The following is a 27,335-nucleotide window of genomic DNA, read 5'->3' on the forward strand; positions in this document are numbered from 1 at the left end:
CGAGGCTACTTTGCCCCCCAGGGTAACTATATATGCTCCAGTTCTGTATTTTGTTTAAATGTCTTGCAGGTCGAAGTTCCGGTACCCGATACACTTCCCAATAAATTGATCTACTTTACATAAGACATATATGAACATAACACTACATAATAATTTTTAAAATAAAACAAAGATTACGAAATTTGGAGCAAAAATCGGTGCAAAAATTGCCTTGTTTTACATAATCGCAGTTCTAACCTAGCCTAACGCTTTTGTGGCAGGATTTCGGTTCTGTGAGGGTCACAGCTCTAACCTACCACAGAATAACCTAACCTAACCCACTTTTCTGGCAGGATTTCAGTTCCGTGAGGGTCGCAGTTCTAACCTAACCTAAACCATTTTTTTGCAGCATTTAGGTTTTGTTCACAGTTTTCATGTTTCAAGTTCAAGTTTTTGTTTTTACTTCTTATTTTGAATTTACTTGCATTTATCTATAGATGGATTAAGAATAAACAAAGGTATTTATTTGAAATATATATGTATAATACCAAATGTTATTGCCTGAAATCGATATGTTGAATAGTGATATATACATAAATTTTAGTAATAAAGGTATTTATGTTGAATGAAATTATGAGTATTTATGATAAATTCGGAGTTCCAATTACTATTGTCTATAATAAAAAAATATAATGAACATTAGGATATAAAATTGTATGAGATACATTTTCGATGTTTCAATAATGGAACTTGCAATTGAATGGAATTTGCAATTTTATATGAACTTCGGCGCACCCTTTGTGACCCATTACGTGAAAAAATCCTTTGTAATGTCATACAAAATGACATTTCGAACGCTTGTGACGGCATGTAAGTAACGAAGATTTTTAATCGGTGACCAGGTAACAATTTTTCTAATTCAGTAATAGATAGCTTTTATCTGTGGCAATTTTTATTTCGATAATAACCTTTTGACATTTTTTATCAGCCTAATACCGTTTCTGTCTATTAGCTACGACCTCTTTTAAAAATATAAGCTTCATACCTACTTTTACTTAAATGACTTAAGAGCTGAGCTTAAGGGGCTGTTTCACCATCCATTGATTAGTGTGAACTGACGGTTAAATGTGATGCCATCTCTATTTGTTTTGTTCGAATAGACGGAGACGGCATCACATTTAACCGTCAGTTAACACTAATCAATGGATGGTGAAACAGCCCCTAAGTGTAATAATGACGTAAAATTTACGGGGAATTCTCCGTGATACTCATATACTTTCACTTCAATAGTAAATGTAGGATGACCATGTATCCGGTAGTTAATAGTTTTAATAAGATATTACTATTATTCGTAATTAATTAAACAATGAGCTAATTGTTTCAGACCTCGACTGTTGAATTAAATTTTAGCTGGTAATTTTCAACATGATCATCGATTATAAAAATAATCGTGTATAAAATATTTCAGTACCATATTATAAGTAGAGCATGCAGTACCGGGACCGGTTCCAAAATTTTCATTTCCCGGTTCTGGAACAGGACCGGTACCGGGGATTCCCGGTTCTCCCGGTTCTTTGTGATCAACTGATAAATTTTCACATTTTAGAAATTATTGCGTTATTATAGGAGGTATTTAAGTAGGTACCCAAAAAAATGTTTTCCTGTTTTATTTTATTTTATCACTGTCGGCATAATTGCTACTCCTATCCATGCAAAATTACAGTTTCTAGCACTGGTAGCAGCTTAGCCGCGGACGGACGGACAGACAGATGGACATGGTGACACTATAAGGTTTATGTTTTTGCCATTTTGGCTACGGATTCCTAGGGAATACTTTAATTGTCATCATCACCTATAAGTAGTTACAAATTGGTGGCCCTGATTTATGGCTTCAGCAGGGCAAAGTCGTTTATCGGTTAGTTCCACTAGTAAATAAGTAAGTTTTAATTCATGCATTCTGATTCGTGTATTCGGTTAGGAGCTTTGATCAACTTTTAGAAACAGGTGGGCATGCAAATGGTCATTCACAACTGAGGAATCCTTTCTTTTTAATTACAAGCAATCTAATCTTGATAGAGCCCGCACGCGCGTCCTCAGGCCGCTGTACAATGGCGGCCGCCAGCGCCAGCGCTATCACACGGCGCATCAGCGGATCGCGCGTGAGTGCGCCGCCCGCGCGCTTATCGCGGCCCGCGCCCGCCGCCGCCCGCACCCTCTGCGCTTGATTCATGCGTGTAATTAAATCTTTTGTCAGACTCGCTGTACCCCCACCTCACACTGATCGCTTTGTAAGGCGAATCTTTTATCGATAGCCTTCTTAATTCAACAGGCTAAAGATAAGATATCTTAGAATATCGTTTTCCGTAGAAAAATCTCTTGTCCGTAAGGATTTTCAGTTTGATTAATTTCACGGATTTGTTACAAATTCGCAATGTAGCAGAATTGTTTTGCTATTGTTTTTATACTGTTTGGAGGAGGGACTTTTTGCTTTTATAACGTAATATAGGTAGGTACGCCAACTTTGCATCTAGAGGGATCTTTGCTTAGAAAGCTTCATTATAACAAAATCCGTTAAAATGTAACATTTTGAGAAATGTGACTTATAAGTGGATCAACACTGTATATGATATTTCTTCCTAACTTCATAATAATATGTAAATTACACATAATATGATACCTCATAATCTTAAAATCCGTCCAGCCGTTTAAGCTGCAGTTGAGAAACGAAAAATAGACGTACATACATACAACATTAATACATGCATATCCACATACCGAAAAACATAACCCTCTCTCGGGCAGTCGGGTAGAAAGCCAGCACGTTTTAACAAAACATAGTATCTGCTAAGCATTTGTTTCCTTGACTCAAAAATAAGAAGAGAAGTAGCATCGCATTAAAGTAAGTAAGTAACTAAAAGTTAGCAATAGAACAGGAAGGAAGACGGAACACAATGGTGAAGTTTTTCAGTTTGAGCGCGGTCGGCGACGTCGGGGATCGAGGAGTTGGCAGACGTCCGCGGCCGGAAGCCGCCTGCAAAATACGAGAGCTTTGTTTTTGGTCGCCACTTCAACGTCGTGTAGGCACTTTACTCAAGGAAATTAATTGATGCTTTTATAGTTTGAACGGGCGTGCAGGTTTCCACGTCTGATATTCCAGACCTAGCATCTTTGTGCCATGATACTTATAATATTTTAAAGTATGTATCTATCTATATAATTATATTTATCCGTTGCTTAGTACTTATAACACAAGCTTTGCTAAGCTTACTTAGGGACTAGGTCAATTGGTGTGAATTGTCCCGTGATATTTATTTTATTATTATGATAAATTGTTTGTAAAATGAGCAGAATTTCAGCCTTCCATACATCTCAGTGCAGACAGAGCCGTAAAAATACGCCGAAATGGTTCGAGAAAAGATGATAAGTATGGCAGTTGCTTTGTGCTCGACTTGCCTGGGGCAATATACCGTGCCCCCAGATTTGTGGGCTTTCAAGCGATTTTTTTTTATTAAGTAAGAAAAATAATCAAGAACTATTTTCAGCGTATGATGGCTCTCTTGCTTTAATCAATCAATACACGAAATTGGATACTAACACAAAGAAACTGGCTCTACACCTATAACCTGCAATACATTACATTAAGTCGGAAAGTGGTAGGTACGATCAATAAAAGTCGTTACTTTCATAGCTACGCGTGCAAATAATAATCTATGACGAGTACGTATTTATAAAGGTAAACATAAAAAAAATAGAACCGACTACAAAAACCATGAAAACCATTATTATGTTATTTAATTACTTACTGACTTTCATTTCTATTTTGCCTCTTTACTTCTGGGACACCCCGAAATTTATGACGAGTAGGTAGGTACGTATTTATTGGTATAAATAACCTAACCAACAAAAAGTGGGAAAACCCCCGACTTTGTCATTTCAAAGTTCTATATCTCAAAAACGGCTATACCGATGAGGCTAAAAAACCTGCTTTCAAATAAATAAAAACCGCATTCAAATCGGTCCACCCGTTTAAGAACTGTGCCACAGACAGACAGACAGACACACATAGCGATCAAACCTATAACACCCCTCTTTTTGCGTCGGGGATTAAAAAACACAAAGCTAGACGCATACCCGGGTCGTACTCGTACTCGTTATACTTACTTATTTACTGTTGAATGTTGAGTTCGTGCCCTCGTGGAATAAGGAAACGATCGCGTGACGTCTTCATTTATTCAATAAGGTTCCTCTTTCAGTCGGCATCCATAACAACATCAGTTTATTCGCAAAAAAGGGACCTATATATAAGTCAATATCGTGATTATCTAACCGCAGAAGCACCTTTTTGGCGTTTATTGTTGAGTTCAAATTTTAAATAAAAAGCATAGCCTTTTAGTTACGAGGTATGTACCTACTACATATATGGTCCCAATGAAAGACTTCGCCGGCTGCAAGGCCGGCATTATGCTGAGTTTCGTGAGTTTGTTTCTGTTTCTTCATTTTTCGGTCTTTGTTGTTATTAGTGTCCGACCGAAACACGTTTTTTTGCCGAAACCGAAACCGAACCATTTATAAACGTGATTAAAACGTTGAATAAAAACACCGTCCAAGAGCGTGTCGGACACGCTCAAAATAGGTTTCCGTAGCCATAACGAAAAAAATAAGTAATATTTTTCTAAGGATTTCGATTATGCGGAATCTTCCAAGTTTAGGCATATTTTATACTTTACGCTGCTATTTACTCTTAAACTACTAATAATTCTCAAGTAAACTTAGCCGTTATAGTTTTCCTTAAAAGTTTGTTATACTTACTACTTACCATCCTACCGTGTTCTACGTTTTACTGGGTCTAAATTAAACTACCCTATAAAGTGAAAATCGTCGCTGCCCTGCCAAATTCCACATGAGCATTTTTTTTTCGTTTTTCGTAACTAAGTGTTGTTTTATAGTGACACTTTCGCCAGCGCAAGTAGCAAGCGTGGCCCGTAAAACTATGTAAACGATCAAACGAAATGAACGTTAAGTTAAACTATGTAAAGCTCTAATCTACACACAAAGCTCGTGGCCCGCGAAGATTAACACACGCGCTGGCGAAGCGTCACTAAAACAAATTAAACTTAATAATAAACTTAATTATCTGTGATTGTTGATAAGTAGTCATTTAAAAAAATGTTGAACAAAATTTGTGATATTTGAACTGGAAACGGTTTTAACAAAGTCTACATGTATATTGGGCTACTAAGAAAAAAATCGTATGTGCAGAAATGCACATAAAGGATTTGTGTTTCGCCTCCAGTCGCCCGACAATTGAGTTAGCGATGTGACCGTTGTGAAGTATTAAGCAACGTTTCAAAAATCTTTTTAGGGGTCAAAACAATAGCAAAAGTAAGTGTAGGTACAGTGAATTTACTTCACAGTAGTTGTATTTCTTATAAAATCCTTAATTTCTTGAAGAAACATCAGTAAAGGCGAATGTTTCTGAGTAGGTTTTATTGCCAGCCGTGCTGAGCGCATCCGACACGTAAGCTAAACGCCACCCGAAAGTGCGCAGTTTCGCGCGGCCGAGTTCGACAGTTTTTTGGCCGAAACCGAAACCGAAACTTCAGTCGGACACTAGTTTTTATACTCTTGTATTTAATCGTAATGTGTCGTAATGTCACGCACGAATAAACTAATAATATATATTTTTTTTTAATCCTCAAATTAAGGATCAATAAATCGAAGTAGTTACTAGTAGATCGTTCAACAAGGGACTAAAACAAGCTATAAAGACACGAAATGTTTAGCCACCCGAGCTGAGCGAGGGTGGCTATAGTTCGAGTGGCATTATAGTTGTTTAGACTCGCGTTAAACACTCTACTTTTCACTTTGAATGCGAGGAAAAAAACAATGTTTTGTTCAAAATTACAAAATTACTTTTTAAAAACGTACGCTCGACTAATGGACAGGCCATCTGTTCAAAATTCAAATAACAAAAATAAAATTGTTGCACGATTTTTTCTTTTCTTGCATATTTAGCCAACAGTTTCAAAATTGAAAACTATTTTAAAATTACTTGGACTATGCATAATAAAATGAATTAATCCTTATTTTTTCATAGTTGTCATTTTGAGGTTATTTCCACGCCCAAAAATCCTCCTTTCAAAAACACCGTGTTGGGTTTCTAACGTAAATATAAGGTACTTTTACATGATAATTATGGATAAGTAAAATTTACTTATAATTTTATAAATGTGAAAGCTTGTGAAGATGTTTGAATGTTTAGATTAGATGTTTGTTACTCAATTACGCAATAAAACGGCTGAACGGATTTACATGAAACTTGGCGTGCAGATAGACATCGATCTGCATTGAGACATACGATACTTGATATCCTGGTTATGTGTTTGTGTTCCCGTGGGATAATATTGTAAGTTTAAACAAGAATAGAGGGCACTGCCCAAGAACGGTGACTTATTATAATACCTCGGCTCTCAAGATGACGTGTTAACTTCGTTTGCAATCAATAGATGGCGTTGTGCGAGCGAACGTGGTTTTTCAAATTGTTACCGTATAACTTTTTTTCAAGCCAAACTCTAAGGACAATTATTTATTGCGTTGCCATGGTAACAGAATCGTTTAAGTAAACGGTTGTCGTCGTATTTTTCAAAAATCGCACGGGCATAATATACATGAGACGGCATTAGGCTATTTCTAATGCGGGCGAAGCTAGTTTAACATATATAGCTTATAGCTAGACGTTATAGGTACCTAGTTGAGGGAAACCGAGGACAAATGTGACATCGTCAATTTATGGGAACTTATTTACTGCTAGCAAGCTCGCAAAGCGCGTGTGCTCCAGACTTAAACTAAAAAACGCGCGCTAATAAGTTCTAAAAAATCGACGTTGTCACTACTCTCCTCTGTCACAACTCTCTTCGGTCTCCCCTACGCGGAAATTAAAATGCTGATACTATTTATGAAATGGGTGGTGGTTTATAGCTAAGTCGCATTTGTCCATTTGAACAATGAAGGAAAATAATTTGAAAATTAACTACCCGCAAAGTTGTAAATAAGCATGGATGTGACACGTAGATAAAAAGAGCTCGGTGCGGAACGAGCAGCGCGCGCTGAAGGAAGGACTGCCGTCCTGCCGCCCGCCCCCAAACAATACCAGCTCACTGATTTAAAAGACTTTACTAACTTTCCTTCCTTTGTCTCTCATTATTCTCGGAACTTATAAATAAAAACCTTTTGAGCTAGACGCAACAAAAACAAAACATACTCGTATGTAGTAACTTGAGTAAGTATGTTGTAGGTGGGGTATACCCAAAGAATTACCTAGCTATACCAACATAAGTGAAAAACAATATTTGAGAAAGCTAAGAAGCTGACGCTTTAAAAGCTTACATATTATTATTTAGCCAACAGTTTCAACATTGAAAACTATTTTAAAACTAATTGGACTGTGCTTAAAATGAATTAATCCTTCATATAATTGAATAGATTCATATTCGTAATCATTAATTGTTTCACGAAATACGGTATTTGACTATTTTGTATATGTTTTATAAATTAAAACTACACAATGCCTGTTATCGAATAAAGAAACAATTTTTAAGCTACCTTAACAAATAACAAAGTTATAAGGGTTTGAAATTCAAGATTAGACAGAGAAAGACATACTGGCATGTGACGTCACACGCCAGTACCGCCATACTTGCTGCAGAGAGAAAAGCGCTTGAGAAAGAGACAGGTATATAGATTTTTCAAAAAATCACTATAAATCAAATTTTCAACCGATTTAAGTTTTCTCTTCGCTAAACACTGTCTGTATATCTATATTTCATAATAATATTAAGATATGTTAAATTCAGGAGTTGTCAAATACCGTATTAAATCGTTTATTTTTTATATTATTTTTGCACATTTGTCATTTTGAGGTTATTTCTACGCCCTAAAAATCCGCCCTTTTTTTCTCGACTAACCCTATAGTGTGGGGTATCGTTGGATAGGTCTTTAAAAACCTTTGAGGGGTTGCAAAGACGATTTTTCTATTCAGTGATCTTTTTGCGAAATTTATTAAAGTTTAAAGTGCAAATTTTCATTAAAATCGAGCCCCCCCTCCCTCTAAAATCTAAACTGTTGGATGAAAAAAAATCAGAATGGTAGTAAATATATCAAATTTACAAGGAAAAGTACCTACCCTAACTTTGACCAAGAGTAGCATCTATGATGGTCTGAGGATATTTTGCGTGTACGCTGAAATCACTAGTCAGGCAGGAGGCAAGCAAGTTCACGTAACGTTTACGTTAGCGAGCTGCTCACTAACTTGGTTCGTCTCGAATGTTATGGAGTCGGAGTGAATTGCTATTCTATTCGAAAAGTGATACGTATTTACTGTATTTCTTAGGAATAGGAGCGTCATGTAACGGAGATCGAGTGGTACAGGTAGTGCCACCAGAGTTGAGGTCACGCACACAAGAATGGGTTGTCTTGTAATGACAGCGGGATTTTTTGTATGATTATTCAATGTTTGTATTATCAACGTAAGGTAATACAAATACTGAAAGTGGAGGTAAGCAGGGGGTCGCCAAATATTTTTCAAACTAAGGGGGGCCGCGTCCTTTAAGTCTGAAAAACACTGCACTAGAGTACTGACCTGTAAGCAAATCTGGCGAGTAGTTGGGCGCGAGGTCGACGGAGGAGCAGTTCCAGCGGTCGCCTGCGTGGGCGGCTTTGCAGGCGTCGCGCGCGAGCCGCGCGGCCGCCGCCACGTGCGGCATGGCGGCGGGCTGGCGGCGGCACGCGCGCGCCTGCCCGCCCCCCAGCGCGCCTTCGCGACGCGCCTCCGTGCAGTCCTGGCCTGTCCAATTGCCCTCGCTCTCATGCAACGCTCTGCGGCAACCAAATCACTCCTTAGCAACCAATATAAATAAGTAATAATGAATATTAAGTATATTAAGTAGGAAAGGAAAATAAGACTTGCACCAAATGACAACCTAATTATTATCTTTAGTTAGTTTAAAACGAACAAATGTTTATTAACGGATTTTAAAGAAAATAAAGTCTATCACGAATAATTATTATTGGAGTAGACACATTAAAATATATATTAAGAAGTGTTCCATCAGGCCACATTATAAATTTTCATTAAAATTTTATGGAATAATCGAGAAAAACTAACAAAAATGCAACTTAGCCACCACAGCATAGGTAGTTATAAGTAAACGCTTTTAAATGCGATGTAGCTGAATTTACCTACTCTATCGAATACAACTAGTTATCGAAGCGCAATCTACTCGAGTTGATAAAAAATAAATACCGGCCAAGAGCGTGTCGGACACGCCCAAGATAGGGTTCCGTAGCCCTTTAGGAAACTAAGGATTTCGTATTGTCTATGGAATCTTCCAAGTTTAGGTATATTTTATACCTTAGGCTGCTATTTACTCATAAACTACCTACTAATAATTCTCAAGTAATCTTAGCCGTCATAATTTTCCTAGTAAAATTGATATATTTACTACCATTCGAATTTTTACCACACAACAGTTTTGATTTTAGAGGGGGGACATGACTTTTAGCCGTGGTGGCATAGTGGTTTGACCTATCGCCTCTCAAGCAGAGGGTCGTGGGTTCGAACCCCGACTCGCACCTCAAGTTTTTCGAAATTCATGTGCGGAATTACATTTGAAATTTACCACGAGCTTTGCGGTGAAGGAAAACATCGTGAGGAAACCTGCACAAACCTGCGAAACGATTCAATGGTGCGTGCGAAGTTCCCAATCTGCACTGGGCCCGCGTGGGAACTATGGCCCAAGTCCTCTTGTTCTGAGAGGAAGAGAGGAGGCCTGTGCCCAGTAGCGGGACGTATATATAGGCTGGAATGAATGATGATGAATGATGAATGGGCGCCAGTTACTTCCCCATCCGCTTTCTGATGTTCTATGCCGTAGGTAAGGTCACGATCGTTAATTTGAGACCCATTTCGTAAAAAAATCCTTTGAATGGTCATATAAAGTGACAGATATTCGATCTTAAGTTGGTCCCAAATTAAATATCGTGACTGTATGTATATACGAGTACGAGTAGGTAGGTACTTCACTTTAAAATTTTACGCGGAACTTCGCGCTACAGCTCTTAAGTTTTCATTCAGCATGACAAGAGAAACATCAAGCACAAAATAAATAGGTAATTAACAGCAGGAAAATAAAAATACATTTTTCGTTAACATTATTTATTATTAAAGAAGTAAGTAGCTGTAAGTAACTGTATTAACCGTGAGTTGAGTAACTTTTTAATATTGTCTAAGTGAGTGCTCATAATGGACGTTATGTTTCTATGGATCGTAACAAGTGCAAATACAGTGTTCATGAAATAGCACTTTGTTGAATCAGTATGATTATTTATCAGCGGGTTTGGCAGCGGGCGCGGCATCCTGGCGACGCGCCGACTCCGGCCGCTGCCCGCGCTGGAACGCCTCGCACATTTCGTACAAGTAGTTCGGAAGGAAGTCCGCCGCCTCGCCTTCCCTGCGACGCAGCATTCGGTAAGCTTCGCGTAGAGTCGGCTTTGGAGAAAGCCGCAATTCCAACTCTACCGCTGAAGGAAAGTGCGCCGCTAACGAATACACTATCTCCAGATCAGACGGTGGCGGGTTTAGGTGTCTATAGTTTGACACTTTGTGCAAGAAATATTCTGACATAGACATCGGCTGGTTCGCCTCATCATATTTTCCCAATTTCATGTCATAAAGTGCAGCCTTTTGTCTATCAGGCCCCCAAAACTCTTCTTCGAATGCTCGAAAGAAACTTTCTGTGTTTTTAAATTCACTCTTAAAACAGCGAGCCCACATAAGCGGTATGCCTTCGAAACAAGATACAATGAAGGAAAGTTGTTTTTCTTGAGGCATGTTTAACTCTGAAATATAGTATTTCACATATTCTACAAAATCCATGGGATGTGTATCTCCGTTGTCATCAAAGTGAGGTCGTTTATGTGTGGAAGCCAGAATCCAGTCGTTAATATTGTCAGTAAGCGACTGTATAGTTGATTTATTTGTGTTTTCGTTATCTTTATCGTCTAATTCAACGATTTTTGGTCCAATATCACGATTGACGGTAGATTTCTCAAATACTACGTCACTTTTCCCCAAATTAGGAAGAGACATATGGCTGCGAAGTCTAGACGAAGGCATATTTTTATAAACATCTTCTTGACTTTGGGAAAAACGAACTCCAAACCCCAAAGGTGTTGGTTTATATGACGTCCTATCTTCAAAAAGCACGTTGTCCTCATTCCTTGACTTATCGTCCCGATTTTTGTCTTTGTTGACCGATGTGGATATTTTATCTACCATCTCAGAGAGATTTGTAACTGATGATTTGATTTGACGTAAATCAACAAAAAGGCTCATGCTTATGTTATTGTTAATCTTATTTTAGATCTAATTACATTCGCTTCTGCTTTGATTATTTCTGAAACAAATGAAAGACGCTTGAGGATAATTTAATTAACTATGCTCAGACCTTAAATACAAAGACTGGACCGAGTAATGTTTCGATGAGATGGAGAGGCTCCATACTTACCTACCTACCTGATTTGCACCACAGGCGGATTGCAAGCACATTCTATGAACTGAGTGTCTAACTAATATTTAATTAAGGTCCTAGCTTTTATCAAACATTTTATCAGTAAACGGTTTAATAAAATCTGGGATGACATATTTTACTTTTCTTCTATTGATGTCACCAGTAAGTAGTCAGGAAACAATATGAATTAATTAGCGATAGCGGTGTTCCGCAGATTGAAATTTATGTTAATATTTAAAGGTAAATTCCCAATTTTAAATACCTACGTTTTACATTACGGTACGCATTAATTTTCACAAAGCTCCGAAAAAAAGCTTGTTCAAAGTGCAAGGAAGAACGTGCGTGGTAAGTTTGAAAGTAAAATGGGCTTACGTGCGGCGAGGACGGGCGGGCGCGCCGTACTACCCGCGCCGCCGAGGGATGCCGTACTTGCCGCTTTTTATACACAGCTTAAGTTACGGTAACTGGGTTATCGGAGACAGAATATTAAATTTCATTGATGTTTTGTCGTGCCTGCCAAGGACATGCGTTACCGATTGTTATTTCCAATAATCCAAGGGGCGCGTGCAATGTTCGAACTTTGATGCCGTGCCTCGCTTTGTTGTAGGTAAGTATGAATCGAATTTGCCAATGTATATATTATAGGTAGTTCTGTAGTAAATAAGCTATCTATAGACTGTTGTCACACGCGAACTGTTACTACGTAAATAGTTTTGTTACGTCTTTATTTTTTGAATACGCACGGTACCTATTATCCACAGAAATAGGTATTATCATATTTCATTTGAGATTACCTAGATCAGAATTTTTAAATAGGTAATATATATTTAAAAAAATACGTGAATAATTTAGTTACGTCTATATTTTTGAATACGCACCGTATTGTCGTATTTGCTTTGAGGTTACGTCTATCAGATTTTTGAAATAAAAGTAATAAAAAAACTTTTATCTGCACCCATATAGTAAATCCTCCATTATGCGTTCAAAAACCATAGATAATGACCAGCATTACGACATTGGATTCTATTATGAACACGGTTGTATCATGTTCATTACGATACAGATATCTGCAGGGCTCCTGCGAAACTCGAAGTTCGTGTCGTACGGTCCCTCTCGCTCTCGTATTAAATAAGTAGTGTAAGTGTCAGAGGGACCGCACGACACGAACTTCGAGTTTCGAGTTTCGTAGTAGCCCTGCTGTATCGTAATAATATTTCATACATCATTACGGCACCGGGGCGCGCCGCGACGCGCGCACGAGCAGCAGCACAGTACCACTACCATGACTTTACAGTGCCGTACTCGATAGCGACGGCGTAAATTATTTATATGGAGAATTGTACAGCGCCTCTACAAATAATTTACGCTGTCGCTATATATCGAGTACGGTCACTGTAAAATCATAGCAGTGGTACCTACTCTTATTGTAAGTTTTTGGTTACAAAATAAGTCTCGATCGCGTTCGCGTTAAAATCTCAATTTGTATGGAAACACGAACAGCGCCTCTAGCGGAATGTTTGCGATGTTCGTGTTTCCATACAAATTGAGATTACTAAAACTTACACTAGGGGTACAGTACCCTTTTACAAAATCGTCCTTAGGTAGGTACTCTTTGTTTACCTACCTCATACATAAAGGTAACCTCTGTGAAATTTTCAGCTTACTAGGTTTAACCAAAGCTAAGCTTTGATGTCAGGTAGGCAGTCAGTGGGAGCTTGTCTTTCTAGCTTCTGCCCGCGCTTAGTTCCCTCGGGAACTAAGTATGTATTTTTCCGGGATAAAAGAAGCCTATGTCACTCTGGCCCATAAACTATCGCAATGTCAAAAATCACGTCGATCCGTGTCGCTCCGTTTCGACGTGAAAGGCGGACAAACGTACAAACACACACACTTTCGCATTTATAATATTAAGTATGGATGCTATAAAAAGTACCTATATATATGTACCGACAATACATGTCACTTATAATTCCTTCCACCTATTCCTTGAAGGCGGTTACAGATATAGAGCTATTTTGCAATATTCTTGAGCCAGCACTACGGAGTTTGAATTCTGTGGTTTGAGGTTTTTAAAATATAACTTGTCTCTTGACCTAAAATTGGTAATTTTATCGTATTTCCTGATTCCACTGAGCATCATATGTAACTACTATATCCATCCTATTGTGCTTTGTGATTCCTGAGGTGGCAAGTGCTTCTATCTAGCAATGTAACTAGCTAATTGGAATCGGATATTACTGCAGCTCTATCAATAATTGCTTTGTTTCGCTTCGTACCGATATTCGTGTAATGCGATGGGGTGAGGAGGGAGCGTGCACGCGACGTCATGACATGACGCCCATGCCGGCCCAAAGAACTTTCATTCACGGGCTAATGTAGGCCCGTGGAGCCGCGGTAATTAGCCAGGCTGCGCCGTTAGAGCGCGGCACCGGCTGCACTGGGTGGGAATGGGAACCCTCGAGCAAATACAAACGCGCGCTCAAAAGACCACCCAGCACAAAGCACATTAGCATTAGGTACCTACCCTTAAAAATGTTTAGAGCCACAAAACGACGCAATAGCAGTTGACTCGGAACATCGAGTCACGGTGCTACGAGCACAAAGCTTCCGTAGCCACGTCCATTATGGGTAATTCATGCGGAATGTAATTGTCCCGTTGTCCGATTCGGCACCGGGAACATTATCGCGTTCGTCACGCCGCGCACGTGTACGAGCGATCTAATAAAATAATTCCCGTATCTAATTGTAAGCGCATATCTCGATCTAGGAGACAAAGAGCCTGCCGAGGGGCAAACCGATACGCTCTATGTCATAACCGCTCGTACAAAGCGCTGAACACCGACCTTTTTCAAGTTTTTATAAATAGGGTAACGACGTTGTTTAGAAACAAAATTAATATGTAAGAAACTTTGATGTACCTATAATTTCTTACATATTTATTTTTAACCGATTTCAAACACGGAGGAGGTTCTATGTTCCAATGATTGTATTTTTTTTATGTATGTTCACCGATTACTCAGTCAATTGAGGACCGATTTTCAAAATTATTTTTTATTCGAAAGAGTACTCTTCTGAAGTCAAGATCTGATTATGGGATCTTAGGGAAATCGACGGCAAACCTCTAATTTAATAGGCACACCTATGGCGATTTTGGCATTTTTAGCATTAAGATAAGCATTTACATTCAGAAAGTATCATTTAGTAAACAAGACTTGATGAAGAAGACCGTAGATGGCCATGAACCGAAACGATCGTGATTAATATACCTACATAGATAAACGACTAAGAACCCAACTAGCAAAAATGTCTTGGACACTGTCACATATAAGAGCAAAGCAGCAAGCTGAGCAAGCTTTAAGTTAATGATTCTTTCGAACTGATCTGATGCTGAAGCCGGAAGGTAGGCAACGGAACTCACTTATAAAACAATGTAACTAAAACGTGTTTGGGCTTAATGGAATCGTTGTGAGATGTACTTTGGCTACGAATCACTAAAAAGTGAGAAATAAAGAAATTTTTTAGCAAAAAGTAAAACCGACTCCAATAAAATAAAAAAATAACAAAAAACGGAACCGACTATAAGCATTGAAAATATTTTTCTAGGTACCTAGGTACTTACCTCTAGTTACTAGCTCGAAGTCGGTGACTCAGCACGAGCCAGCAGGAGGAATTGAAACCCATAGTATGTAGTTGAGGTAGACAACTAGGTATTGTTCCACTCCTGCTGGTTCGTTCTGAGTCACCGACTTCGAGCTAGTAACTAGGTACCTAGAAAAATATTTTCAATGGTTTTGTAGTCGGTTCCGTTTTTTGTTATTTTTATGGAGTCGGTTTTACTTTTTTGTTAATTATCACATATAATACCTTGTTTTGATCACATAGTGCCCATAGTTTTTAACATTTGCGTTTTTACACGGAGGAGAAGATACGAGTAAAAGTAACGATCGACAAACGAATGATATTCCAAAATATGTAAAAAGCTCGTTGAAATCTAAATGAAAGTAAAAAACATTGTAAATTGTTTTAGAATGGAAGCATTAGAGCTGACGCGGCTGCAGCGTTGCGGTGCTGATTCCAGTTTAATGGTGATTAAATGCTGTATGATTGTGTCGGCAGCGTGCGTGCCCGCACCCGCGCCGCCGCCGGCCGGATCCACCGCTAATTTAACTAAACCTTAAAGTTCAAGCCGCGTTTACTTTATAACGCATTTTTTTTTCATTTATGGGCAGGAGTAATAGGAATTGGAATTGACAATCGCATTCTAGATCTGCTCGTTACAGCTTGTAAGTCAGTAGGCACGTTGAAAGCTGGAGTGCCAGAGATACTATTGTACTAGAAAAGTGCATAGTCATAATGTCGCCCACATCCTCAACGCATGGTACCTACTGATTTCTTCAAATTTAAGTAGGCATAATCCTACTTCCGAAAGAAAGTTCAATTTGTTACAATCAGTAGCAACAGACAAGGGGCTGGGCCCCGTTAGTGTCGCAGTAAACTACCACGCATCATTACGCACCGAAGAATGATACTGTAATTATGAACCATTCGACACACGCACACAGAGTAATGACGGTTAAAATCAAGATCAGAAGGAGGCTTCCATTTATTAAATGGTTCAGGGTAGCGGTGGAGCATAAAACGCCTACCACCGGTAAACGTTGTATAGGTATATCTACCTACTCTTAAATTGGCACCTTGAAAGCCAAAGTTTGTGCAGAAAAGTTAGGAGCGTTACATACTTATTAGAATTAATAAATTACTTGATTTTTATTGTTTTCTGTCATATATTTCATTAGATTCGAAACCCGCTTTTTAGGATTTTCGAAATTAGGTATGTACTATTTATTTTTTATTATAGAACAGGACCTGTACCTGGATGACCAAACATTTGCAATCGCGTGATCGTGCCAAAACTTGAAAAAAAAATCGCGATTTCTCAGGGTTATCAAGTTAGAGCGATTGTTCGCCCTGAAAACCCCCCAAAGCAGGTTTAATTTAAATCGTTATTTCCGTTTTCCGAGATCCTCGAAATAAATAAATATACAAATGCTCTTTTAAATGTATTAGATAAATACAAGAAATAATTAATATCATACCATAACGCACGATGTTTTATCGCGGGGTTTCGTGTAAAATTAAACATGAAACGAGTAGGTACTCCTCTCATTTGGCAGAATATCATACAAAATGTCCAATGTGTATGCTGAACACGCGTGCACATTAATTTATATCACGGCTCGGCAAATCCCGTTCCCAATTTAAATGTAAACAGCTATTAAGTAGGAAGCCCGAATAATTGAAACAAATGCAGGGATTACTTAACAAATTGTCCAATACAAGGGCGATTTATCTAAGTCGCCACGTTATGAAAAACATTTGTTATATGTTTTGTACTAAGTATTAGTCTTTGATTATTTAATACGTGTATGATTGGTATAACAATGTCGCATTTTATGCTTTGTAACATTTCATGCAATGTACCTACTATGTTTTATGTACTAGTACCTACTAGTTGAAATGAAACATAAAATAAAGGTAAAATATAATTATAGGCACAGGCACTTAACTATATTATGAAGCAGGTGTATCAAACTCAAAACTCAAACTCATTTATTTGCTTTGAAACAATACAAAATACTGAATATCAATGGGCATATTTAACTATACTTCATCACCGCAGACTCCATAGTAAAATATAATTTAAAAACATAACCCTCCTCACAGACAGTCGGGTAAAAAACTGATTCTCTATCAGGAAGGAATTACCAATTTGTAAGCAATTCATTACATGCATTGTAAATTATCTAATATTGTGCGTAGGTATGGTCGACCAAGTAAATGCTTTATTAACTGACTTCAAAAACGGAGGAGGTTATCAATTCGGTTGTATTTTTTTTATGTTTGTTAAGCAGAACTCCGTCATTTATGAACCACTTTGAATTTTTTTTGCGATCGTCTAAGAATGTCTTCAATTAGGTCCCATAAGCACCAAATCAGGATCTGATGATTGGATCTTAAGGAAATCGAAGGAACTCTTCAAATGTTGTAGGGACACCTATAGTAAATTGGATATATTTAGTAGTAACTCGTGCATTTGCTCTTGAAAATTATCATTTGGTTAAGAGGAAGTGATGATGAAGACCACAGTTGACCATCGGAGTTACTACTCAATAACAAGTATTTCACGGATTGAATTTTAATTACTTTGACACAGTTGCTAAGCAATTTATGCTCCTCGTAATGCATATGGTAAAACGGCCCGGGTGGAGAAGCACCAGGACTCCTCAATAATGAACGTCTCTGCATCGGAAAATGCAATGTTTCGTAAAAAGTGACGAGCAGTTGATATTAAACTATTGTATCTTAGATTATTTACACTAAAAAGCGTGTAAAATTTAACCGAATACAAAAAACCATGAAAATAATTTACTTCCAGTCTGAAGTCGGTACCTCAGCACGAAACAGCAGGAGTGATTGAAGTCTAAAATATCAGTAGGTATGTAGGTGAAGTAGACGACTATAGGTCCACTCCTGCTGGCTCGTGCTGAGGCACCGACTTCAGACTGGTAGAAACTTATTTTCATGGTTTTTTGTATTCGGTTCAATTTTTTGTTATAAATTTTTTTTGTTATATTTTTTTTATCCCGGAAAAATGTACGTTCCCGAGGGAACAGCGCGCGATAATCGAATTTCACGCGGGCTAAGCCGCGGGCAAAAGCTCTATAAGTTATTGCCGTGCTGTCATATGTACATAATGCTCGACTTGGCGATGGCACTGCCGTGCCCCTAGATGTACTATGTCGCCACACACAGAGGTGTCAACTTGCTATACAGTAGTAATGAACTGAAACAATTACCTAGGTACTTTGCTCACCCGTGATCTTACGATATCTGTGTACAGTCACCAGCAATAATATCTGCCACAGCGGCGAGTGCAAAAATATCTGACACGTCCTTCCGGCCCTAGAAATAGAATCGTATCAGATATTTATGCACGCTTGTTGTGTCAGATATTGGTGCTGGTGACTGTACCTATGTATGTACGTTTAGGCAAGATATGTGTTTTCATGCATTTCCTCCGTCTCCACACTAAGAACACACGTCATATCACCACCACCACACTACACTGACGTGTTTCGAACTCAACCAGAACTCATCTTCAGAGCAACATGTTCTGGTGAACGTCGCTACCTATTTAGCTAACAATAAATTAATAATATATCAATAATTAATTAATTAAAACCAATAATTTGTTTTCTGAGTCTCAGTGATCACCGGGCGCTGATTTATTCAAGCATTGTGACTGTTTCTGCAGCCGTTTTGTTCGTGTGCGTGCACTATAATGCGCTAATAAATAGCTGCAACTAATTCGTGGCAAACTAACATGCTGATATTTATTTTTGTTGCAGATCATTTAATGCTTTTTGCCGGGCGCGCTACTCGTAGCCTCGAGAGCCAGGAGGGAGTTAAGTAAGGGTTGCCAGCCGTGTCTTATCTTTAAACTTAAGTGTTTCTTAAGTAGGCAGCCGCAATGCAGGCGAGTAGGTGCGGCGGTTTGAAGCAGGAATCATGATATTCATAATTTTAAGTTAGCGATAGCCGATAACTGACCATGCATTTTTTATGAAAGCATCCGTATCGCTCAGTTTGTGTCGTAAGATGCAAGTATGTTTATCTGTTGCCTAGTAGGTACACATACGAAGGCTTTGCTTAGTTTAGGACTAGGTTCATCATCATGATCATCCCAGCCTATGTACGTCCCAATGCTGGGCACAGCCTCCTCTCAGAATGAGAGGGCTTGGGCCGTAGTTCCCACGCGGGCCCAGTGCGGATTGGGCACTTCACATAAACAGGTGTTTGTGCAGGTTTTCTCACGATGTTTTCCTTCACCGTAAAGCTCGTGGTAAATTTCAAATGTAATTTCGCACATGAATTCGAAACATTGAGAGGTGCGAGACGGTTTTAACCCACGATTCTCTGCTTGAGTGGCCATAAGTTAAACCAATAGACCACCACTGCTTACTGAGACTAGGTTAATTGGTCTCAATTGTCTTATGATAATTATTTAGTTATTATTATTATTACTACTATACCTATTGCTACTAACTAATTCATTTAAGAGGACCTCGAACTCCATATTGCTTGTGACTAAGTAGTAGTAGTAAAAGAATACTTAGTACATGTGGTACCTGTTCGTTGTGTATTAGCAAACCTAATTAGTAACTTTGTGCACGATACTCTTAATCACCTAACTGAAACCCTTGTTATCGATGAAATGGACCTAAACCCCCTTGCAAAAAAAACGGGCACCTATGGTTTTTGTATTTTATGTGCATGAAAGCATACTTTCTAAGCTTCAATGCCTAAAAATCTGAAAAACCATGGGTGCCCTATTTTTTGCAAGGGGGTTTATATGCCTGAATACTTCACAATTAGGGTTAGCTTGTTGACGTGCAAGGAGTTGTGTGAAGGGCGGGCGGAAAGCCCGTGCGTGAGTCAACGTTCGCTCGGCAGACGGTGCGCCGCGCCCGCGCCCCACCGTCAGATAGCACCGAGTGCCTTAATTATTTCCACTTGTCACTTAGGAACTTGTTTTTCTACTACTTAGGCAAAAAATTGATAAACTGGAGGACAAGCGTGAAAACTTATGCTCGAATATACACTAAGGCAAATACCTACGGACGATATACCTAAATCAACTTTTAAGTACTAACACATAGTACAGTCTGACTGGGCTTGAGCCACTTGCAAAAATGTAACGCTTATGTACCAATAAAGTGGCTCCCTCTGAGGGCCTAACAGACTGTCATAACTTTGGGTTTCGATCTTTAAAAAAATTGTGTTAGTTTAAAAGTTTGATACCGTTATTAAAATTGTATGTTACACGTAAAAAAACTGTCTTATTTTTAATTAAGTGGATAAGTAGGTAGTTTCGCAAATGATATGACTGGCGGTAGGTACGTAAATATTTTGTGTCACCATCTCCGCGTCTGTAATCAACTAATCACTAAAGTCACGTTAAAATTTTAGACAATCCGGTGGGATCGAGTTATTGCGGCGCCACGCCACTTGTGTATAATGAATTAACAATTATCGTTCAAGGGCCGCCGTCTTCGATACGGACGAGCACAACATGACACCAGCAGCTGAAATAAAAACTAAACAAATCAGACACCGCGGTGAGGATGTGGGTAATTTATTGAATTTGTCAGGACAAAGTGAATAGCCGTTGTGTAAATAAAGATCGCCGCGGCGTGGATAAATTTGTGTCAGATCAAATGAATCGTGCGCGCCTCTTGTTGCGCTTTTTGTGCAAGCTGCGCTTTCCTTGAACGACACGTTCACTGAAAGCGAATGTGACATGTTAATACTTCGACGAATTTTATACTAGGTATTCATTTTACGATAACCCTAAATCATTGTTTTTTTAAGATTCCTTCTAAATGCTCTTCTTGAAGTTCAAAATTATAAAACTAATGAACCTATCCGAAACTTCCAAAATATGTACCAGGGTGGAACCATTAAATAATCAATTTCCATTCAATTTCTCCATGATTTCCTTGTCAAAAGTATGTGATGTCAACATGACATTAGAAGCTCAAAAGTTCCAGCCTGGTACATATAAGTAATTCAGTTTTTTCGACTGTACCTACCACAAACTCTTATTCCGGTGTAATAAGTCCATGGTAACATATTTTTGAGTAGTTCTAATAAATAAGTAGGTTCATATTTTTGCTCTTGACTGTACCTACAGTCAGCAACAAAGATATGAATACACCCAAAGTGCAAAAAATATGTGTTCAGGCAAATAAAGTCCTGTATACATATTTTTGGCACTTCAAACGTGTATATTATTGTTGTTGACTGTACCTACCTACTAGTTTTTTTTACTAAAATCGGTCATTTAGCACGTCAGTAGGGTTCTGCTATACTAATACTAATACGCACAATACACATACCTATACTTACACATAAACAAACTTTCAACTTGACATTTACAAAAATTAGCACGTTTAAGCTTAATTTTTGCATACGGATCCCTGAATCTATAAAATGGCTTTCGCGAACCTGCAAAATTTTTAAAAAACCAAGGTATCTAAAGTCACCCCTCACCGTGAAAAAGATAGATGAATAAATTTTATCTATCACTACGAAACCCTAAAAACGCAGCTATAATACAATAGAAAGTTCAAATGGGTGTTTACAATAGAAAGTTCAAATGGGTCATTCTACTTTAACCTTTGACCAGTATTTTTTTGTAATGTGCACTTCTAATATTTTTTTACAAAAACGGTAAAGTTTATCATTAAACATTTAAATGGGCACATAATTAAGCTTACATTTTTACCATTACGTCTCATATTTCGTTTTCTAGATTTTGTTTACCGTACAACGGCAAAACCTACTAGACACTGGCAAAATTGTCCTCCAATGAACAGCGCCATATTTTTCTAAAAAACAACAACAAGCTTACATTTAAAATTATCACTACGTATAAAAAGTAATCATTATTATCTATAAAGTAGGTAACGCAGTGGACATGCATGTCCCCGCCATTTGTATGGAAATTGGTGTATTTTCCGCTGAGTTACCATTTTTTTTCCACAAAATTTCTATAAATTTAAAGTTGTTTTTCTGTAAAAGATTAAATTTAGTTATTTCACGTATTATATAAATTATTTACACTTGAAAATAATCACTAGGTATGCCTTATATTTCACAAAACATTAATGGTTAGTTAAAAGTAGAATGGCCCAAATAACAAAGTCTATGAACTTTCCTTCCCACAATTACTTTACTCTATATAATGCACTACACTTAAATGTCAAAGAAATCTGTGCCTAACACAAAGCCATAAAATAAATCCAGTAAAGTGGCTCGTATTTCACCTTCGCTAGCAGGCCTACCGCTAGCACGTAACTCGGATGAAAGAATTCAATAAAAATCACAATCGTAAAACTAAGACGGCATCCATATAAAAATACCTAAGAAAGCATTAAGAGCAGTCCCCTAATAATAGGTCCCGCCAGATGCACGGGACGGCCGCCTGGAAAAGTCACGATGGGAACTCGAGCGAGGGAAATCATTTTTTTCGGTCTGCCACACACGGCCCTTGCTAACTCGGCGAAAACTGAGACCGCTTCTCTCACGGGAATCACTTACACAAAGGATATTACATTTTATGCTTCGTACACGAAAAATTGGACGTATAATATTACTAAATGAGTAACTACCACAAAACGGAGTGAACAATGAAATAAATTTTAGCCCAAGAACAAATTTAAAATACTTACTTAGCAGTAGCGTAGATATACCTATGACACCATAAAGCAATAATTTCATTAAACGATTCTAGTAAAAACCGGCCAAGAGCGTGTCGGAGACGCCCAGGATAAAGTTCCGTATATAGCCATTACGAAAAAATCAAGTAATATTTTTCTAAGGTTTCGTATTGTGTACGGAATCTTCCAAGTGTAGGTATGTTTCATAGCTTAGGCTGCTATTTACTCTTAAACTACTAATAATTCTCAAACAATCTTAGCCGCTATTCTGAATTTTTGGGGGAATACTCGATTTTAATGAAAATTTAAGTTGAATATTTCGCAAACAGATAGATAACTGAATAGAAAAATCGTCTTAGCGACCTCCCAATGGTTTTAAAAGACCTATCCAACGATACTCCACACCATAGGGTTAGTCGAGAAAACAAAATCACCCCCACTTTACGTCTATGGGAGGTACCCTAAAAAAACTTTTTTTATTGTTTTTTATTTTACCACCACAGATATAGATTACAATCTAATCTATATCTGTGTTTACCACTTTGTCGGCGTGACTGATATGAGTATATTCATGCCAAATTACAGCTTACTAGTACTAACGGTCTCTGAGCTTAGCCGCGGACGGACAGACAGACAGACGACGGAACAGACATGGCGAAACTATAAGGGAACGGTTCCTAATTGACTACGGAACTCTAAAAACAATAAACACTTTAGCCCTGAATACCATGCAGATTAGTATTCAACTAGGTAGGTAGGATAGGAGCTGTGGGTAGGCTGACAGATCATATTTTTAGTTGAAAAATAAATGACATCATAAGTATGTAGCTATTGAATATACCAAATTCTACAAAATCAATAGAAGAATCGTGTTTTGACGGGTGGAAAATCATGTCCCCAAAATCGTTATTTCCAGCAACATTTCCATTCGCGTTTTTGCTTTTTTACTGAAGCTTATTTTCACAGTAGCGTTTTACCCAATCAGAATCGACATGGAATCGACACAGAAACAGGTAGGTGTACGTAGGTAGATATAGATCAAATAGTGTCAAATAAAAAAATATTATATATTAATATATTTAAAGTAAAGTGGGGGTTTTTTTTTCTCATCCAACCTTGTAGTGTGGGGTATCGTTGGATAGGTCTTTTAAAACCATTGGGAGGTCGCTAAGACGATTTTTCTATTCAGTTATCTATCTGTTTGCGAAATATTCAACTTTAAATTCTTCATTAAAATCGAGTATTCCCCCAAAAATTCAGAATAGCGGCTAAGATTGTTTGAGAATTATTTGGGGTGTGTCCGACACGCTCGTGGCCAGTTTTTAAAGATCCCTAAGTTGTACCGCTCGACGCTCCGGAAACACTGTCCCAGGAAGCTGGTTCCATACTTTAGTCACGCGTGGAAACAAAGAGCGCAGCGGACGACGGTGCCTACGACGGTGCTGACTTTGTCAATATTGCACATAGCAATTAAGTTATACTTCCTTTTATTCCGATTAATGCGACAATAACTCTCAGTCACCTTCTGCGTACAAGCGGAAAAGGTCACTGCCCAGCTTGTACCCGTACCTACCCGTTTTTGCCCCTTTTTTTCGCACTTTATTAACCTGTCCTCTCCCAGAGGCACAAAATTTTCCTGGGAGATGACATATTAAGAAAATAGGTATTAATTGATTTAATATGTGATTAGTTATATAGTTTGAAGATCAAAGAATAATAAACATAAAAGTGAAAATGCAAGTAAAGATAACAAAGGTACCATTATACTCTTATTTATTATATTACAGTATTACTAGATTACTATGTAGATACCTAATTCTTATTTTTTCAATCTTCCAATATACTATGAAATAAAGACTTCGAGAGTAACATGTATTTTTTTAGAGTATTTTTATTACATTTTCAATAAATAATCTCAATATTCTCAATAAAAAATAAATAAAGAAAAAACAATAAATGTACACTGTACATTGTGTACCTAAGCACAGCACGCGTAATAGAGGATACTTAATTACAGATTTCCACCCGAACCAAGCATTATTGATGAATTCCTGGACGCTCACATTTCCCGGAATGCTTCCGGGTGTAATCTCTGAGCGAATAATTACGGGTTGCAACGGAACAACGCCGCTCATTAGTGCAATGTACAATTAGGGCGGCAAGCGGAGCGTCGGCCGCGGGGCGCCGGCGCCCGCCCGTCGCCGCCGCTCGACTCTCGAGTTACGGCTTATAGCCTATAGCCTCACCGGCTCACCGCTCATTTAGTAACGACAACTGATATATGTGTCCTTTGAGGGAAACACTCGTCAATCCAACGATAACACAAACCCTAAGCAACTATAGCGTCTTATTGCATCGTACCTAGGTTGCTTTATAGAGGAAATACCTATATTGGATCACCCCAAAGGCCGATTTTTGAAATCACATCAATCGAAAATAACACCTACCTACCCGAAAGATATGAAAATTGTGTTGAATTTGAAATACGAGTACCTGGAGTAAGTATATAAGAGATCTTGTTAAAATAAACAATAACTAGTCAAAAAATTAAATTTGAAGTTCTGTAGAAATAGATACACAATTTTTATCACTTTGAATGGTAGGTATTTTTGAGTGATGCCATTTTAAAAATAGATCCCTTTAAGCTTAGTTTAATGAGAAATACTCACATAAAGCTTAAATAAAGGCTGATTATTGTTGTTAAAAATAATTGAAAGATTGTGTAAAAACCATTAGCAGAAGGGGATAATACAACCACGGGATACGAAACGTATTAGTTTAGGGTTGCGTAGGTACCTCCTAGCTAAAAAAGGAAAAATTAGAGTCCAGATTTGGCGGTACAGTCGCTATCATTAACATCGGAGCTATACAGGTGGTCTAAAATATCAAAATATCAGAACACGCGCATATACGAGATTGACAATACGGTCGAGTTCAGATATTTTAAGCATCTGAACAGTTCAGGTGTATCGGATGGCGACTCTACAACAATGAGTATCGTTATATTATGCAAAAGAGACAGAACTAACCTAGGTAACTGCTAGAAACATCAAACAAAAATAAAAAAGTAAATAATCGCGAAAGCAACATACAAGTAGGTATATACTATACCTATTAAATAGGTAATAGTGAATGCACGTTTGCAAGTATTCTGCGATTGTTCGCTTGGCAGGCAGATAATACCCGTGTAATGTGCTTCTTTTCTGTAGAACCAATTAATAGTTTGATTACTAATGGGCGCAGTGAGTGGCCGCCGCCCGCCCGCTATACGCCGTTGACAAGGTGCGACCGTGAGTTACTTACGGGCCGCTGAAACTTTGCTTAGATAAGTATGCATAAGCAGATAAGTACATAGATACTTAAAATTACTTATAATATTGTTTGTCTGTATTGTAAGTAAGTACTATGTAAAATACAGAATTATAGTTTTCAAACCCAATAAAAAAGCTAAATTAAACGCTAAAATAGCGTAACTTACCTTTTCAAGTGCTGTATTAGTGATGGCTAGCGCCGCGCCATCAACAGATTCAAAACATTTTTGTCACAACTTGCGAAAAATTCTTCTTGACAATAAGCGCCATGCGAAAACGGTAGGTTCTTATCGAAATAGGGGATATTATTTTAACTTAGTTTATAACTAGCTTAGTTTCAAACTTAGGTAGCTAATATTTTTGCATGTACTTACAGCCATCGAATCGCCTCTGTTGATCTCGGCAAAAACATAAACAAAAGTATTAAGAACACATTGTAACAACGCATTACAAAACAAAAACTACACAGAAAAAAATAATATAACGTATGTTATACTATTTGGCGCGAAAACGTAAAGTTGTGACGAGGGAGCGGCTACGCGGGTCGTGTGGCCGAGCGCGCCCTAGCTGCGTCCGCGACAGAATGCAGGCCGTGGCCGCCCGTCGCCCGAGTGCCGTCCGCGGCCGACCGCGCGCCGTCCGGTCCGGCCCGCGCCGCCTCCCGCTCCGGCCCGCCGCCGAGCGTCGCGCACCCACTGGTCAGCCGCGCCGCCGAACCCTCCACTCGCATAGATTATTCGCCACATAACAGACTGAGCACTTTAAGCATCTACATTCTATGTTTTCAGTTCAGATGTTTCTGTTTTAATACCAACTACCTAACGACGGATTGACCTACAAATTGAACATTGACCATTAAAGTAAATTTGCAGAGTGTAATGTCTCCTTAGAAAATGGAGCTGAAAATGTGAAGTGCCTTCGATTACAGACCTTTTTTAACCACCGATTCAAAAAGAGGGATGTTATAAGTTAGACGCCAAGTTCTGTCAGTCTGTGGTAACGTAGCTCTCAAACGGATTGATCGATTCCGATGCGGTTTTTTTTTACATGAAAGCGAGTTTCTTTGCGGTTCTTACAATAGTTAATTATTGGGGCATTTTTGAGATATTGAACTTTGAAATGACAATGTCAGGGGATTTTCAACTTTCGTAAATTGCTTCGGTTATTGAAAATTGTACCCGCGCAGGGCCCACTCA

General features: G+C 38.3%; 2 protein-coding genes across 3 annotated transcripts; both read right to left on the reverse strand.

Annotated features, from left to right (window-relative positions):
* Positions 1 to 1,999: 1,999 nt before the first annotated feature.
* On the reverse strand, positions 2,000 to 26,790 carry LOC141440988 (protein Wnt-11b-2-like). Its single transcript, XM_074105589.1, has 3 exons — positions 26,514 to 26,790; positions 8,618 to 8,853; positions 2,000 to 2,199 (listed from the first exon to the last, which is right to left on the reverse strand). Exons 1-3 carry the CDS (start codon positions 26,585 to 26,587, stop codon positions 2,000 to 2,002), a joined length of 510 nt encoding a protein of 169 aa, XP_073961690.1. The 5' UTR covers positions 26,588 to 26,790.
* LOC141429096 (uncharacterized) lies at positions 10,225 to 11,961 on the reverse strand. 2 transcript variants are annotated; one of them, XM_074089294.1, is made up of 2 exons: positions 11,919 to 11,961; positions 10,225 to 11,432 (listed from the first exon to the last, which is right to left on the reverse strand). In XM_074089294.1, the coding sequence occupies exon 2, from the start codon at positions 11,369 to 11,371 to the stop codon at positions 10,358 to 10,360; it is 1,014 nt and encodes a 337-aa protein (XP_073945395.1). In that variant the 5' UTR covers positions 11,372 to 11,432; positions 11,919 to 11,961; the 3' UTR covers positions 10,225 to 10,357. The 2 variants fall into 2 exon arrangements, with proteins under 2 accessions (XP_073945395.1, XP_073945404.1); XM_074089303.1 differs by lacking the exon at positions 11,919 to 11,961 and adding an exon at positions 11,813 to 11,900.
* Positions 26,791 to 27,335: the final 545 nt, after the last annotated feature.

This window comes from Choristoneura fumiferana, chromosome Z (genome assembly GCF_025370935.1).
Source record: "Choristoneura fumiferana chromosome Z, NRCan_CFum_1, whole genome shotgun sequence".
In the NCBI taxonomy this organism is placed as follows: Eukaryota; Metazoa; Arthropoda; class Insecta; order Lepidoptera; family Tortricidae; genus Choristoneura; species Choristoneura fumiferana.